Source organism: Mus caroli, unplaced genomic scaffold (assembly GCF_978045245.1).
Source record: "Mus caroli unplaced genomic scaffold, Mus_caroli_1 scaffold_16, whole genome shotgun sequence".
Lineage (NCBI taxonomy): Eukaryota > Metazoa > Chordata > Mammalia > Rodentia > Muridae > Mus > Mus caroli.
The window spans coordinates 69,607,330-69,623,092 of NW_028227271.1; the positions used below are offsets into that span (position 1 = coordinate 69,607,330).

The following is a 15,763-nucleotide window of genomic DNA, read 5'->3' on the forward strand; positions in this document are numbered from 1 at the left end:
CCCCAAACCCAGGATGGGAGGCAGGATGAGTTTCTACCTATAATCCCAGCCCATGGAGGCAGAAGCAATGATTCCCAAAGCAAGCGGCAAGCTAGACTAGCAAGACCGCTGGGGCCTGGGTTCAAATGAGAGATCACTCCTGAATATATAAGGGAGTAGTTGAGGAAAATATCCAACATTAACCCTAACCTCTACACATGTGTGAATATGCACACACACACACACACACACACACACACACCATAAACAACCAAAAAACAAATCAAAACAAAAAAATCCCAAAAAACAAAAACAAACAAACCAAAACAAAACAAAGCAAAACACCAGTTCAGCCTATCTTGGGCAGTCCAATCCCTTGCTTCCCAATGTCCTTGTCTCTGCCACTCCATGTGTAATTGAGGGACCTTAAGGAAGTGAAATAATTATCTTCTGTTTAATCTGCATATTTGCAAGGCTGGCATCCTGAGTATGTCAGTCATGTGCCTCATTCTGGAGTCGAGGCACAAGAAACTCAAACACAGCAACGATGTAATGGCGCAGGAGCCGCCAGGACGCTGGCACAGTAGTGTGTTAATGAGTGTTAAAACTGACATCGCAAATACAGTATTCTCGATGTTTAAAATTACAACCCTGGAACAAGTCATGCTGTTAAAACATACAAGAAATACCAGTTAAGCTTTCAAGGAGAGACCACACTGCCTGTGGTCTCTACCGCCGATATCCCAAAGTGCAGAACAAATCATTTCCATCGAAACAAAGCAGGAATTAACAGGTCCCTCAGTGCTTTGAGTGCTACAGTAAGTAGCAATAACAAACCCAAATATTAAACATCAATTACTACCTGATGAGCTAGGCATAGGCTCAGCATTCTACACGCCCCTCCTCAGCAGCCAACCTGGGAAATGCAGAACTTGGATGGGAAACACAGCCCCAGACTAATGTATCTGTGCCATGAACACTTTGTCACTTCCAAATGCCCATCCCGCATGCTATGACAAAGCTTGGCCCATGTATTTGACCCAGTAATACTGAACAGGTCAAATGCCAAGAGTGGAGTTGCTCTTTAGCTACCAGTTGGGTCTGAATGAGCCTGCATCTACTGTGTTCCCCAAGAAAGGATTGTACAGGCTACCTTGATTGTCTATGGGCCCACTTCATCTTTGTAGCCTTTACTCCCAAGAACAAGGCAGAAAATGAATCTGCCCTCCCCTGGAGGAGAAACTACCATGGGAGACATTATCTGACTTGACTAGTCAGAGGCTTTGTGTCTGAGCAAGGACTTTTGAACTTTATACCTCCGTGTAGTTCAGTGATAAGGGAAAGATTCCCAAGGTCTTTACACCATTCTTTATGGTCTATGGAGATCACTGCAGAGCCCAGCCATCTGGGTGGCCCTCCCTCCAAGGTCTCTGAAACTACTGCTTGGGGGAACTTAATGCTCCTGGGACCTTTTCATGTTCAGAAGCAACTAAAAGTCTTGGTGGGCAAAGGAATGTTCTTTTACAATTATACATATATCTACAAGAAATGTTAAAAAGACAGTCTCTAAAGCACTTTGGGATTCCCCCAATGAAAGGCACCAGATAAAACAAGTCATCACCAAAAAAGAAAAGTCAAGTTTTCCAGCTTTCATATCCTTGCAGGTATCTCCTTTTTTGGTGTTAAACATGTTCATTTAGAGAAATCCTTAGGAGAGTGGCTAAGTTACCCTGCATCTCCTCTTTTCTTCTTTCCATCCGCTTCATGGTCAGTGACCGTGCAATCCATGCCCAGTTATGGTATACCATCAGCCTCAGCAAACCAAACAGTCCTCACAGGTTAGGCTGTCCCCTGCCTTCAGTGCAACTGGGAACAGTTTTATACATCCTTGGTCTTCCAGTGCTGAAGATACTAGCCAACAACAAGAGTTCCGTATGCAAACTCCCAAAGCCAACTCCCTTCTTCTGGTTCACAGGCGGGGTTCCTTGAAGTCACTTCACATTCCTGCTGCTTTGGAATAATAGACATAGATGTGTCTGCACGTAGGCACTAGGAGGTTGCCACCTTCTGCCCCTCATGAATCTCCAGTCTGATGAAAGATCTGAACTGGAGGCTCAAGGGCATTAAATGGTCAGTGCATTCATCCAACAAATCGCCCACACTGTAGTCACCATGGCAACCACTAGTACACAGAGCCCTCTGAGAAGATCCATTCCACACCCCTGTGAAGTGTGGATTGTCCTTAACTGACTAAAACACAAAATGGACCAATTAAGAGTAGGCCCAAACTTTGGATTAAAAGCCTGTTTATCTCCATATTTGGATCCCTGGATTCTATAGCCTTGCCAAAGACTCAACAATAATGAAAGCCACTGGAAAACCATCAGATTACTTAGACGATGGTGGGAAAGAATTTTCTTAAAGGGGGCCCGGGTTCCCCTTCATAATGTTTTGTGCTAACTGAACAGTGTGTTGGAAAAGGAAATAGAGGTAACCCTTCAGCACAGCTTAATGGTTGAAAGGGTTGTTTGTTGTTTTGTTTTTTATTTTACTAGTTTTAAGCTTTTAAAGTAGCTCACAGTTATTTATATCTTATAAAGTAGTTTTTGGCTTTATAACTCTTTTCTTTTGACTTCTACCCCTGTCCTCAAACCCCACTGCAATTGCAATGGAAATAAAAGCTACAGTGTTTCCAAGCTGGGTAAGCCACCTGCCTTCATGCATGTCTGCATCTTGAATATACTCTGCACTACCAGGTTTCCATGCCAAGGCAGGAACTCAAGGCAATCAAACACTGTACATACACTATCCTGTGTCCTAGAAGCAAAACTACCTAAAGGAAACTCTGCTCAGAAACAAAAGAACATTCATTTTATGGGCTTTTAGAGCAGGCAAGAAAATATTTAAGCTATTGCCCTTGCCAGCAACCTGACAGCGCTTACCTCACAAAGACAACAAAACACAAACTTCTTCCCGTGGAGGAGAAAGACAGCACGGCCTTATTCCTAAACATCTTAAAAAAGAGATGCTTGAAAAACATGCTAATACCAAGACACAGCAAACTTTGGTCAAAATGGCCTGGATTGAGCATCTCAGCCAGAAATAAATGAAAAGAGGCCTGACCATCAATAAAAGGGCTTAGCCTACATGAACTCTGCTTACAGCATCCTGGGGTTTGGTCCATGTTTAGCTAAAGTCGCTGTCCCTAAATTTAACTGTTTGGGGGGAAACATTCAGTCTTTACTACATATCGACTAAGTAACATTCTCTTTACACTGACACTTAGGAGATACACATCAATACATATCTTTCTCTAAAATGACTGGTGCATTCATGCACATCACAAGGACAGGACCAAGTAGAAAGACAACTTGAAGATTTGCATTGGTCAAGTGTGCTTAGCTTTGCGATCTCTCTGTTTTGGTATTAAAGGTAAATGAAAGCAAGGGATACATAATTGAGATTATTTTCACATGGTTGTGATCCAAATCTCATGATATCCTGGCTGACCTCATAGACAGATATGTTCTCACTGGAACCCATACAGCAGCCTCAGAAATAGGAGCACAGACAATTCCACTCACAGGTAATACTGGGATATGAGCATTAGAATACTGTACACAGTGGACAGAGAAATTGGCATTCTAGATACTCATCTGGCAGAAAGATGAACATTTTTTTTGCCATGATGCAAACACCAGTGAGTGTCACTTCATTGAGAGGTGCAAAGGCATGTTATTAGACACACCATCCTCAAAAGAAAAAAAAAAGAAAAAAGAAACCTCTCTAAACATTGCAAAAGCAATCTAGGGCTTATGTCCCATGCAGCTCTCCCTCTAGGGCAGGGATGATTTCTTATGCCATAGCCCTAAAATTGCCCTGACTGTGCTAGAACCACAAGCAGCAGATCAGCAATGTAAGTCTGGGTCCCAGCTAATGTAGAGAATCATCTAAACTCAGTTCACTAGGTGAACTCCTACTCATGTTTGTCAGACTTGCCATGAGGGACTTGACTTTATGAGCATAGTAGTCCCTTAAATTGACCGAAGGGACCTCTTTCATTCCATCTCCAAAGTCACAGCTGCGCATAGCACTCTCAAGTTGCTTTTGGCGCCGATAAAAGTGGGAGAACTTATTGAAGATCAAAGTGATGGGCAAGACCACCACCAGGATGCCTGCCAAGATGCAGGCAGAGGCAGTCAACTTCCCAGCTGTTGTCCCTGGGACCACATCTCCGTACCCAACTGTGGTCATACTGACAGTGGCCCACCACCAGCAGGCAGGGATGGTGGCCAGGCCTTCATTCTCCTCCTTTTCAATGGTGTAGGCCACCACAGAGAAGATGGAAATCCCCACTGAGAGGTAGAGCAGGAGCAACCCCACTTCCTTGTAGCTGTACTTCAGGGTGGCTCCCAAGGAGCGGAGGCCAGTGGAGTGTCTGGCCAGCTTGAGAATTCGGAAGATCCTCATTAGCCTCAGGACTTGAGCCACCCTGCCCAAGTTAGCCAAGGTAGGAGAACTCTCCACCACCAGGTTCACCACTAGAGTTATGTAAAATGGGACAATGGACATGAGATCAATAAGGTTTAGAGCATTCTTGAAGAACTTAAGAAAGTCAGGGGCCACAGCAAACCTGGCCACCAACTCAAACGTGAACCAAGCAATGCCAAAGTGCTCCACGATTTCGAACCTGGGGTCTTCACCAGGGTTACCCTGGCTATCAGGGATTTGGAAGTCTGGCAGGCTATTGAGGCACATGGTGATGATGGAGCCCAACACCACCAAGATGGAAAGGACACTGAAGACCCTGCTTAGGACTGAGTAGCCTGGGTTGTCCAACGCCAGCCACAGCTGCCTGCGGAAGTTGCCCAGGGGTTGCCCATCGAACTTGGAAGCATCATTATAGAAGGCCAAGATCTCATCGAAGGACGAAGTGGTGCTTTCCTGGTCACTCTGCTCGTCCCATTTCTCCTGCTCAGGTTCCACTTTGCGGCCGTGATAGCTATAGCTGCAGCAAGAGTCGATGAAGAACTCATTGATACCCCAGTACTCGATCTCCTGGCTGAAGGAGAAGACGCACAGCTCAGCCATGACGTGAAGCTTGCCGGTGTGGTAGAAATGCAACACATAGGGGAAGAGCTCGGGGTTACGGTCGAAGTAGAACTCACGCTGAACATCATCGTAGTCATCGCAGAGTTCCAGAATGGCTTCTCGCGAGTGGCAGAGGAGCAGACGGCCCAGGCGTGTCTCAGGGAAGCGCAGCAGCGTATGGGAACGCAGCCGTCTCTTGAAGCCACCCACATTGATGCGGATCTCTCCATCCTCGACGTCGGTATCGGACACATCCCACAGGCTCTGGCGGGTCATGCTGGAGATGCCCAGGCGCCCGCGCCGCGGGGGGGCGCTACACCTGAAAGCAGAGGGAACAGCATCTATGTGAGCGCCGGCACTCCCCACCCCAGTCTTTCTCTTGTTTTCTCTTCACCCTCATCTGACTGGCCTCTCCAGCAGGGTCTCTAGGTGAGGTCCAGCACTGGGGTGCAGGAATGGGTTTATGGGAGTTGACTCCCTTCCCAAGGCAAGACAAGGGTGTATGTTTCCACGAGTACACCGGGGCCTCCACTTCCTCCAGGGAGTGGCGCCTGTCGGCTCTGAAAGCCCAAGGGGGCTGTGTGCTGACCTTGCCTGTGAGCAGACCAAGGAGACGCCCCCGCCCTCTCGCCGCAGACAGGCGGGACCCAAGCTGAGATGCGCACTGGCAGGGCTGGGCCAAGAAGGGGGCGCGGAGATTTGGGAGGAGGCAAGGAAATTCACCGCTCTAATCTGTAAATCTGGGCCGAGGGCTAAGAGGGTCAACTCAGCGTCCCAGATCTCCAGCCTTCAAGGACCGATTCCATTCCCAGCCCCCTTCCTACCACCACCCCCGCGCCCTTCTGGCGCCGTGCTCCCCGGCCGCGTGCGCTGCGCCTTCCCGGAGCTCTCCTTGCGCGTTCTAAAAAGCGCTTACCTGGGTGCACCGGAGCCCGCGGCAGAGGCCGGCGGGAAACTTCCCCGACCTGCTGGCAAGCATCACCGCGGTGGACGCCGTTGGCTGGCTGCGCGAGTGCGCGCGGGTGCGAGGATGTAGATGTGTGCGCCTGTGTGTGTGCCCCGCCACCGGGCAGGCGGGGTCCACCGTGCGCCTCCTTCAGTCTCCGGCCCCACACACCACCGCCCACATCCGCGAGAGGCTCACAGGTGGCTGCGTGGCCCCGACGCTCGTGGAGCCCCCCTCTTCCGATCTGCGCGCCCCTCACCCACCACGAGAGGCAGGAGCCCACGCCGCAGGCGCCCGTGAAGCGGGGGCGGGAACCGAGCCGGTGCGCCTTGCAGAGGGCCTTGAGCCCGGAGCTGCGCGGTGGTGCTGAACGGACAGCTCCGAGCGCTCCAGCCCGGGGCACAGTCGCCGCCCAGACTCTTGAGACGTTCCGGAGCATCATTCTGTTCTTCGGGCGCCCCCCAGCTTTGCACGGAGCTGACACCTTTTCCCCCTCCCTCGGCATCCTCCAGGGACAGCTGTTATTGTCAGCACCCCCAGGGCTCAGACAGAGGGTTGCCTACAGTGACTTTCCTCCCTCGCCGGGTCTGTAGGAAACAGACTGGAGAATTGAAGGCTGGCTTTTATGTATAGGGCGGATAGGGCAGCAATGGAATGATCTACCGGCTTCGGCTTCCTCTTTTAGAAACCTGAAGAAAAGTTTCCTACACCTGGAAATGGGGTTATCGGAAAATGGGAGCTGTCAGAGAAGACTGAGGTTGAGCTGTGGCAGGAATATGGGTGGGGCAGGAGCTTGGGTGTGTGCACAGGTCCTGTTGGCATGGGGAGGAGTAATGGAGTTCTGTTTGAGAACTCTGCATGATACCGTGTATGTACAAGCCAGTGTAGTGTGTGAGCTTTAGAGGAGTACTTGGAGTTCTGTGCATGTGTGTAGTCTGAGAAGAGTAGGACTACCCACTATCTGTGTAAAGTATTGACAAATATGTCTTCTGATGGATGGGAAGATGCATACAGTGTGCCATGTATGAGGATCTGGACATGCATTAGTGTGGTATGTGCATACAGTGTGAGAAACTGTGTGCTGTATAAACAATGACTTCAGCACAGAATTCCCAATCATAAGACATAGGGTCCTCATATTGACCCAGCCAAGAAATGGACTCTTATTCCTTGGTATCCCCCTGGTCTCTGAGCAAATACATGGTCCTCATTTTCAGACTGTGGCATGCATTGTTAGCAGAGAGCTGTTGTCCTCATGTCTTGGTCAGAAGTAATAGAACAGTTCTTATAAGGCGGCTCCAGACTCATAGGAAAAACAGCGCAACCATGAGAAACACATTCTTCATATGTGGCTCTAAGGGTGGCACCTGAATTGAGAGGTGTTCTGGCTCTAGATTGTTTGATGGGTCTGGTCAGAGCATTTGTCTGGTATGTACAAGGCCCTAGGTATAGATCCCCAGAACTATGCAAACAGTGCAAAAGACTAGCCTGCTTTAAGCTTCCTCAGAGGGTCTGAAAAGAATCCTTGATCTAGTTTTGTGTTGGATCAGTGGATCCAAGTATGACTCTTTGTGTCAGCCACTCACCTTTGAGCACAGAGACATGTGTACTCACTAAAAGGGCGCTACACCCCTGTCTCTGAAGCTTCTGTGAGTGTGGGGTTTCCTGAAAAAAGCAATTCCATGTGGGAAGAAGAATAATGTGGTGTGGTTCATGTGAGCTTCCTTTCTTTGATGTTTGATGCTAGTAGTGGCACCAGTGGTGATGGCGGTGGTGCTGGTGTGTGTGTGTGTGTGTGTGTGTGTGTGTGTGTGTGTGTGTGTGTGTGTAGGGAGTGATCTGCCAGTTGGTATCTTTCATCCTCATGCATTTATCACTGCGCTTTATTCATGTCACCCTATCTACTACTGCCTTGCTGCCCTCTTTCCTCTCCCAATCCATCCCCCCATCCCCGTCTTATTTTTTGACAGGCTCTCTCTGTGTAGCTCTGACTGCACTGGAGCTTACTATATAGACCTGGCTGACCTTGAACTCACAGTCTGCCTGTCTCTGTGTTCTGAGTGATGGGATCATACATGTACACCACCTCTCCTGACCCCAACCATCTATTTCTATGGGAGTCTGCGTGTCATAGTCTCACCTTATCCTCTGTGTAGTCTGGCTGGATCTATCATTTGAAGTCTGGAGCTCCCCCACACCTGGCTGGGCTTCTGTCTGGAGGCTCCTTGGTCTCCTTCATCCCCACAGTGTGCTGCTGAGAGAGTGCCAGCCTTTGCAGAGGTTATGTGCACTGGTGGATCTGTAATCACTGGCTTGCTGACTCTCCTTTTCAATGCCTCCATACCTTGGAGGGTGGCTGTGAGATCTCCACACCGCCGGTACCCTTTGTACCTGGGGACATCCACTCTCTCTCTAGCCTGCTCAACATCCTCTCAGTTGGCTTCTGGCAATCCCAAGCCTTACAGTTACCTTGTGCTACACACGTCTGTGTGGATTCTGCTGCATGTCACTGTTCTCAGACACACAAATTCCTTCAGCCTCGGCTCCTGACTCCCATGTGCCTTGGCTCCTTGAGCTCTGTTTATTAATCACCTTTTCCTGCTGTACTTGGGGGGTCTCTCTTCCTAGGAATAGGAAATGAGCTTTATGACCCTTGTTTTCTTTCCTCTCTGCTTTATTTACCTCACTCATTTCTTCTTCCTTCCTAATTATAGGAGACTCTGTTCATGGAAAAATAAATTCTCAGCTTTTGTTTCTTTGTCCCTCTCACAGGATTCTGGGCTCTCAGACTTTGCATTTCCCTATTAAGGGCCACTATCCACCACCTATAGCTCTGCCCTTCTGCCCCCACCTGTCCCTCATCTCCTTCTACATTTGACTTGTTTCTCCCTTTTTCAGCTGCCTTTACCCCTGTTTAGACCCCAGGCTACATTGGAGCCCTTGTTTATATCTGCCTTCAGTTAGCTTTTCCTGTGGGGCCAGGGACAAACAACCTTTCCATGAGTATCAAAGTGAATTTGGAGTCTTCAGGGAGAAGCCTGAGTCTGGGGCCATGAGCTTTTTCTTGGAAAGGCTAAGCAGAAGCTCCTGGGCCTGACAGATGTCTTTTCAGAGAGTTAAGTGTATATGACAGGCAGAGCCACTTGTTTATTTCCGAGTCAATGCACTAAAGAGAAATGCAGCCATCTCCCTCCTTCTGTAGCAAAGAAGCTGGTTTTGTTTATAGTTTATTTAGAGGTCTGAACTCTGATCTTAAAATATAGCTGCCTGCTTCCCTGGTGGTGTATTTCTAGGCTTGCTTGAAGGAGGTACTAAAGGGGTGGAGAAGGGGGGGAAGGCACTCTGAGAATGGGGAGAAGGGGATCCTGGGTGGTGACCCATGTACCTGGGTGACTGTTTCTCTGCTTCCCCTGCCAACACAGATCTCAGCTGAGCCCACACAGCACAGACTCAGCTTCTCTCCTGACAGGTGAGGGAGCTGCTTCAGCGGCCTTTTGAGTGATCTGGGCTGCCTGACCTACACTTCAGAAGAACCGAGCCCCATCCATCCCTGACCCTGATGGAGTAGACCACTCTTACCCACACCTATCCTGCTGCCTACCAGCCCCTCTCCCACTGCAACCCAAGTGTCTCTTACAAATACAAGAGGGTCCTGCCTGCCTCCTGAAAGCATCCCAGGTGCTTCCCAACACATGAGAGAGAAGGAAAGCCACTTGACCATCACTATCCAAGACTTTCCATGTTACCTATCTCTTGCCACCTCTCAAGCTTCATCTCTTTGCTGTCTTTTGTGCGCCCTGGTCATATGTTCCCTTTGTCCCTGTGGCCTTTGTCCCTACAATCATGGCAGCTTCACATGACAGTGTTTTTCCTTATCATTCAGGACCTGTTTCAATGTCAGCTCCTCCAAAGCATGACTTCAGAGTCAGCTGCGAGCCTCTCAGCCTGCTTCTGCCTGTGCCTTCACTATGCAGACATCAAACAGCTGTTGAATACCAATTAAGGGTGAGTGAACAAGGTTCCAGTTGCTACCTGAGGTTGCTCCACGGCAGAGTCTTTGCTTCAAAATCTCTTGAAGGAAAAAGAGTGGAGATGTGGCTGGAGAAACTTCTGAGCTCTGGGGTGGGGGAGTCTCTCTTTGGCAACTGATTGGATCTAGCAATCTAGTGGGTCCCCTAGCTGGCCAAACTCCCTATGATGACTGTAGCCTTGAATCAGACCAATTCCCAGTTTTTACTTAAAGCTCCCAGTGTAAGGTGGAGCTAAGATTGATAGATCTGTGAAGGTGCAAACCTGTGTGCCATGAGCCTGCACACTGAGGTCACTACCAAGAACAGTGGCTATGTCATCCCTGCCTGCCTGAGATGAAAGCTCCATGGCCTTTCCCGCCCCCACCCCCCATGCTGCCTCTGTCACTCCTCACTTGCTGAAGGGCTCCTGGTACCTGCTGCCCTGGGAATCCTTTAGCTAGGAGAGAATTAGAAGTAACCATACCTTTTTTTCTCCTTAATGATGCTAAGAGTGACAAGGACTGAGGAGGGTAGAAAAATGGCTCTGTGCATAAAGTGCTTGCCGTGTAAACATAAAGACCTGAATCTAGTCCCTAGAACCCATAGAAAGATCCAGGCATGGGTGCCAAGCACTTGCAATCCCAGCCTCGGGAAAACTAAATCTTAGACCTTAAGATGTCCACTGTGGGGAAGGAATGCAACTGCGTGGGAGATGGGCATGATTAGAAGACAAGCTAAGAGAGAGTTTAAGAAGTTTTACTGTTTATTATGAATGCAATTGCTCATTAAGTGTTCTTCCAGGAGATAGCAGTAAATATTTATACAGCTTTTGGGTTTCTTTTTGACAGAGAACTGGGGGCTTTTATTATCAGAGTCTTGTGTAGCCATTAAGATTCTTCCCCAGAGGACCACCCCTCTATCCAACAGTAGCCCCTCCAGGCTGATGAGAGAAGGCTGATGAGGTAGTCTCAGAGCTCTTAATAAAAAGGGGAGAGACCGTCTATACTGAGCCTGGTTTTGAGGGTCAGGTCTTATCCCTCCTGCCTCCTCTTCTGAGCCCCTTCTTCCTGAGATTTTCTCCATCACCCCACTACTCTGCTTCCTTGGGTAGTTCATTGAATTTTCCAGAACACCTTTGGGCTAGAATAATTAAGAGAAGCTTTAGTTAAGCTCAGACTTAAGATCCCCAAGAGGAAAAAATAACAGCACGAAAACAACATGGCTGCAAAGACAGGTCCCTCCTAGTCCTGCCTTCATCTGCCTTGGTGTCTGGCCATCTCTCTCTCTTCCCTGGTCCTTCTCAGATACCACAATATAGACAATTTGAGGCCCAGACACCCAGAATGCCTCTTCTCTGTGTCTGCTTCCCTCTCTTCTCCATCACTCTCCTTCTACAAGTAGTTAACAGATGAGCTGAGGCCCTCAGACCCTTCCACTGGCTCTATCCTCTCAGCCCTGAGAGAAGTCTAGGTCACAGCAATCTATCTTGTCAATGAATGTACAGGTGAAATCTATATACTATAGTCTGTGGCAGGTGACTGATGAAGAATAAGAGAGTGGAGGATATTAGCTATACATGATGGTAGTGGTGGTGGTGGTTATGGTGGTGGAGGCGGTGGTGGTTGTGATGGTGGTGGTGGTGATGGTGGTAGTGGTAATGGTGGTGATGGTGGTGGTGATGATGTTGGTGATGGTGGTGGTTGTGGCGATGGTGGTGGTGGTGGTGTTGGTGGTAGAAGTAGCAGTACAGAGAAGTCAGGCAAACTGATTCAAATGCCTTTTCTAGTCCCTTCCAATTCAACTCATTTAGCCTCAGGAGCCTAAAACACCCACTCTCCATGTGCCCGGAGTCCCTCATCTTTAAACTTCTGACAGCCCCTACTTCATGATAGTTATGAAAATTAGATCCAAAGCCTAGTGCATTGTAGGGCTGAGATAGCAAACCATAACCAATGTCAATCCTGAGCCTTCCCAGTGTGCTCTCCTATGAGCAGGTTGCCTGCTTGCCTTTCACCTCAGCTTCAGTACTGTTGCTACTTTCTTCTACTAATATCCATTGAATGGGGGCTGTTTAGACCCAGACATGCATCTCTAGTTCAAAAACCTACCCCTTAACCACCCCAAGGATGATAGGTTGACTGCTGTAACCTGTAACCAGCTCCCTGGTCGCAGAGGCTTAACAGAATGAGTGGGTTGTTGCTTTCTCTTGGGATAGGAACTGGGGCATAATGTTCCACTGCACCCAGCTCCCGGCTCCAAAAGTATTCTATGGTCATCTTCATCAAACAGAGAGACAATAGATAAGTGTGCTTTGAGAAGTTTGGATGTCTTTGAGGACAGGTCTAGAAGTGGCAGACTGCTTCTGTCCATGTCGCATGGCCAGACGTCAATCATCTGGCTACATATAACCATAGGTGTGTGGGTGGTGATGGTGTAGGAGACAAAGTGGATCAAAGGAACTAGGGGCAGCAGGATGCAGCAGATGGAGACACCCTTTACATCCAAGATGGAAAGGGGGGCACAGAACTCCTACTCACCATCCTTACCTGGAAGGTCTTCACTGGAGCACAGGCCCAGGGTGCCTGCTCTCCCTGGGAGTCCTGAGATGGCTCAAAGGAATGGTCTCAGCCTTGGCTATAATTTTGTTTTTCTTTTCTCAGTATAGTATTTGCCACCCTGAACATCCACCCTGTGCATGAGAAGATTCTAAATTGAAGTAGCAGGGTGTTAGACAGAAAGAGAAAGATTGAAGATATCATGTAGGTCACAGTGTCTGGCAGCTAGGAGACAGCCTCGGAAGCTACAGAACCGGGACACAAGCAGTTGGTGCAGGATGGCTAGTTTCCCCACGGCGCAGGCTCACCCTGAGGGCAGCAGCGATGGTGAGGGAGGAAGCTTGTTTGTACTGGTTCTTACGGCACTGCCTCTGTTTCTGTGTCTTCAAGCTACAGCTGGGAGAGCCCTGAAGAGCTAGGGAGACCACATCAATGTCCATGTGGGGGGCAGCACTCATGCAAGAACTTGTGTCGGAACCCACCCAGACCAGGGGAGAAGCACAAGAACCCCAAATCTAAGGTTCATCCCCTCCTCTTGCCCTGATTTGGATCCCATCCACAGCTAGGAACTTGGAATAAATTTCATAAAGTATGCACTTTGTGTTCCAACCCACTCGTCCTTCAGAATGCCCAGCTGCCTGCCTACCTAGGACACCCTCTCAGCTCCCCAAACCTCAGCTCCAAGGTGCTCACAGCTGCTGCCCTAGCTCTTACCCTTCTACTGTGAAAGCGACATCCACCCACCCTTCTACCCATCCATCGCCCATCGATCCATCCACCCACCTACCCATCCCACACCCTGGATGCCTCTGTGGGCTCCTGTTTCCATGGTTACCTTCAGGGCCTGAGCCCGCTCTGGGTTTGCTGACTGATTCCTTAGCTTCAAGCTGTTCCTCATGATGGCCTTTCTACTAGACCCAAAGCCTGGCTGGCTTTCAAGGTCCCACCCTGCTTAGAGACCTCCCACCTCCATCAACATTTGCTCACACATCCCACAAGGTATACTTTTTCTTGGATTAAAAATAAAACCCAAAGTTCCCCAGTGTTTGCCAGTGAGCCTGTCTGGGAGACTGCTTCTGTCAAATGGAGTTCTCAGATGTAAAGAGAAATCTGAGAGGGAGGGTCCCTGGCAATAATTATAAAAGCTGGTATTTGTTGCATACTTGTAAGCCATATAGCGTTCTGAGGATTAACATCTGTGAGTGAGATTAATCCATACGGCGAGCCCACGAGGAGCACACTCTGATTATCTAAAGGGGAAAGAGACCCAGGAAGCTCCAGTGCCATGGTACAGCTACGGAGCTCACTGTGTCAGTGCTGGGATTTAAAGTCAAGCAGAGGCCCTGTCCTAAAACACCGCACTCACAGCCTCCCTGTCACCATCCCCCTACCTAGGGATTCTAGAAGTTTTCCTGAGTCATTTTTGCTTCCAAGACAGGAGGTTACTGAGCACCTCCCCAGCACACTGCTCTGCTCTGAGGGAGACAAGTACCGTATGTCAAGCATGCTCTTTTCTAATATAACCCCCCTGGGAACAGCTGTCAGTGGCTCTAAAGCTTGGGTGGGCTGCAGCTGTTCTTAGGAGGAGCCTCTTGCCCCTGGAGTCTGTGGGGGGTCTGTCTGGACTCTAAAGGTTTCTTCAGGTCAGAGTAAAGCAGCAACTTGTCCTCAGAGGCCTTCCGGAGGGTGGGAAGAAGCAATCCCATCAGATACCCAGCTGAGGGAAGACACAAGATGTTCCTACGAGTGACAGAAAACCAATTCACACTTTTTCCTGCAGCCAAAAAATTAAGCTAATTTTTCATTTCTCTGCTTACGTGCAGCTCAACTAAACATAGGCATCTAGGAATGCAAACAATGACTAGATTTTCTTAATTTAGGGCAGCTTTAATTAGATCCTGCTAAAATGACAGAGGCTTGGATATTTTTATCATAGTAGGAAGCTGTGTGGTTTAGGATGGAGAGAGGTAAGGAACATGATGCTGAAACACCCACCTCTGGCCACTGCCCACTCCCAGGCCAGCTCCTAAGGGAAGGCCTTCCCCACTGCCTGTACTCTGGTCAGTCTTAAAGGATACCAGTTCTTTGCACTGTGTTCTCTCTAACTAGTTGAGGCTGAATAAAAGTCAAAATGACTTGCTGGGATGGGGGAAAAGGTTTGTCTTTGAGAAAAATAAAGGACTTATCAGAAGTTCATACATAAATGTTAGGGAACCAACCTCAGAGCTGTCAGAGGGGATCTTGTGTTCCAGCTCTGTGGACTTGTCCATATCTAGCCTTCCTCTCCCTCCAGGGTCCAGGGCCCATATTTGGAGGGACTTTGTGACTTGCTCTAGGCCATGATCTATGCCTGGAAGCAATGTGTCATGTCATGTTGAGCTGGCACATTTTGCTGTCAGAGTGAGAGTCCCTGTCTCTTCAGTAGAATTCCCCATAACAGAAACACCTGGATCCCTAAACTGCACTATGGAGCCCAGCAGCCCCAAAGGAGATATTAAAAATAATAATAAAAAAGCAGGCTATTACTTGAAAGAAAAGCTGAAAGTGGGTTCTATCACTGAGAGCTGAAGGATGTTGATTTCATCTACCAGACCCCTCTTCTCATGAGGCACGCACATATGATGCTGTCTTGGTGATAGTTGTACAATAAGACCACTTTACTTTAATTATTTTACATTAGATTATTTTGGACTTTCAAAAGTCATCTGTCCAGTTTAGTCTAGAATAGGGAGAAGCTTGCTTTTGCTAGGGCTAAATGAAACCTGGGGGGGAGTGTATATAACCTATTAACTCAGAACCTACATGTTGTCAGCAACAAGTCTCTGAGATTTACCAGAATATCAGGTCAGAAAGACAGAGTCCCCTGGAAGAATGGAGAGAAGGTTATACTTCTCAGGGGACCCACACACAAATACATCCAGGGATGGAGAGAAGGAAATAAGAAGAAAGTGTCTGAAAAAAAGAAATTTTAGTAAGTTTCTCTGAGCTCGGCTGTAGTTCTGTAGTAGAGTGCACGTATGAAGCCCCGGGTATAGACACTGACCCCACATCAAAAAAAAGCAGAAGTTTTTCCTGTGTGCTGTGCTACACCAAGAACACCCTCATTACCACGTGGAAGTTAAGGAAACTCTAATATGATAAACAAATGCAACATCATAGAAAGCATCTAAGTTCACAAAGAG

At 48.4% G+C, this 15,763-nt stretch overlaps 1 protein-coding gene across 1 annotated transcript; it reads right to left on the bottom strand.

The window, feature by feature from the left end:
* Positions 1–445: 445 nt before the first annotated feature.
* Positions 446–6,060, bottom strand: Kcns2 (potassium voltage-gated channel modifier subfamily S member 2). Its single transcript, XM_021184005.3, has 2 exons — positions 5,987–6,060; positions 446–5,389 (listed from the first exon to the last, which is right to left on the bottom strand). The coding sequence occupies exon 2, from the start codon at positions 5,344–5,346 to the stop codon at positions 3,913–3,915; it is 1,434 nt and encodes a 477-aa protein (XP_021039664.1). The 5' UTR covers positions 5,347–5,389; positions 5,987–6,060; the 3' UTR covers positions 446–3,912.
* Positions 6,061–15,763: the final 9,703 nt, after the last annotated feature.

Coding starts and splice junctions, on each gene's coding strand:
- Kcns2 (XM_021184005.3), bottom strand. CDS start 5,346: ATGACCCGCCAGAGCCTGTGGGATGTGTCCGATACCGACGTCGAGGAT.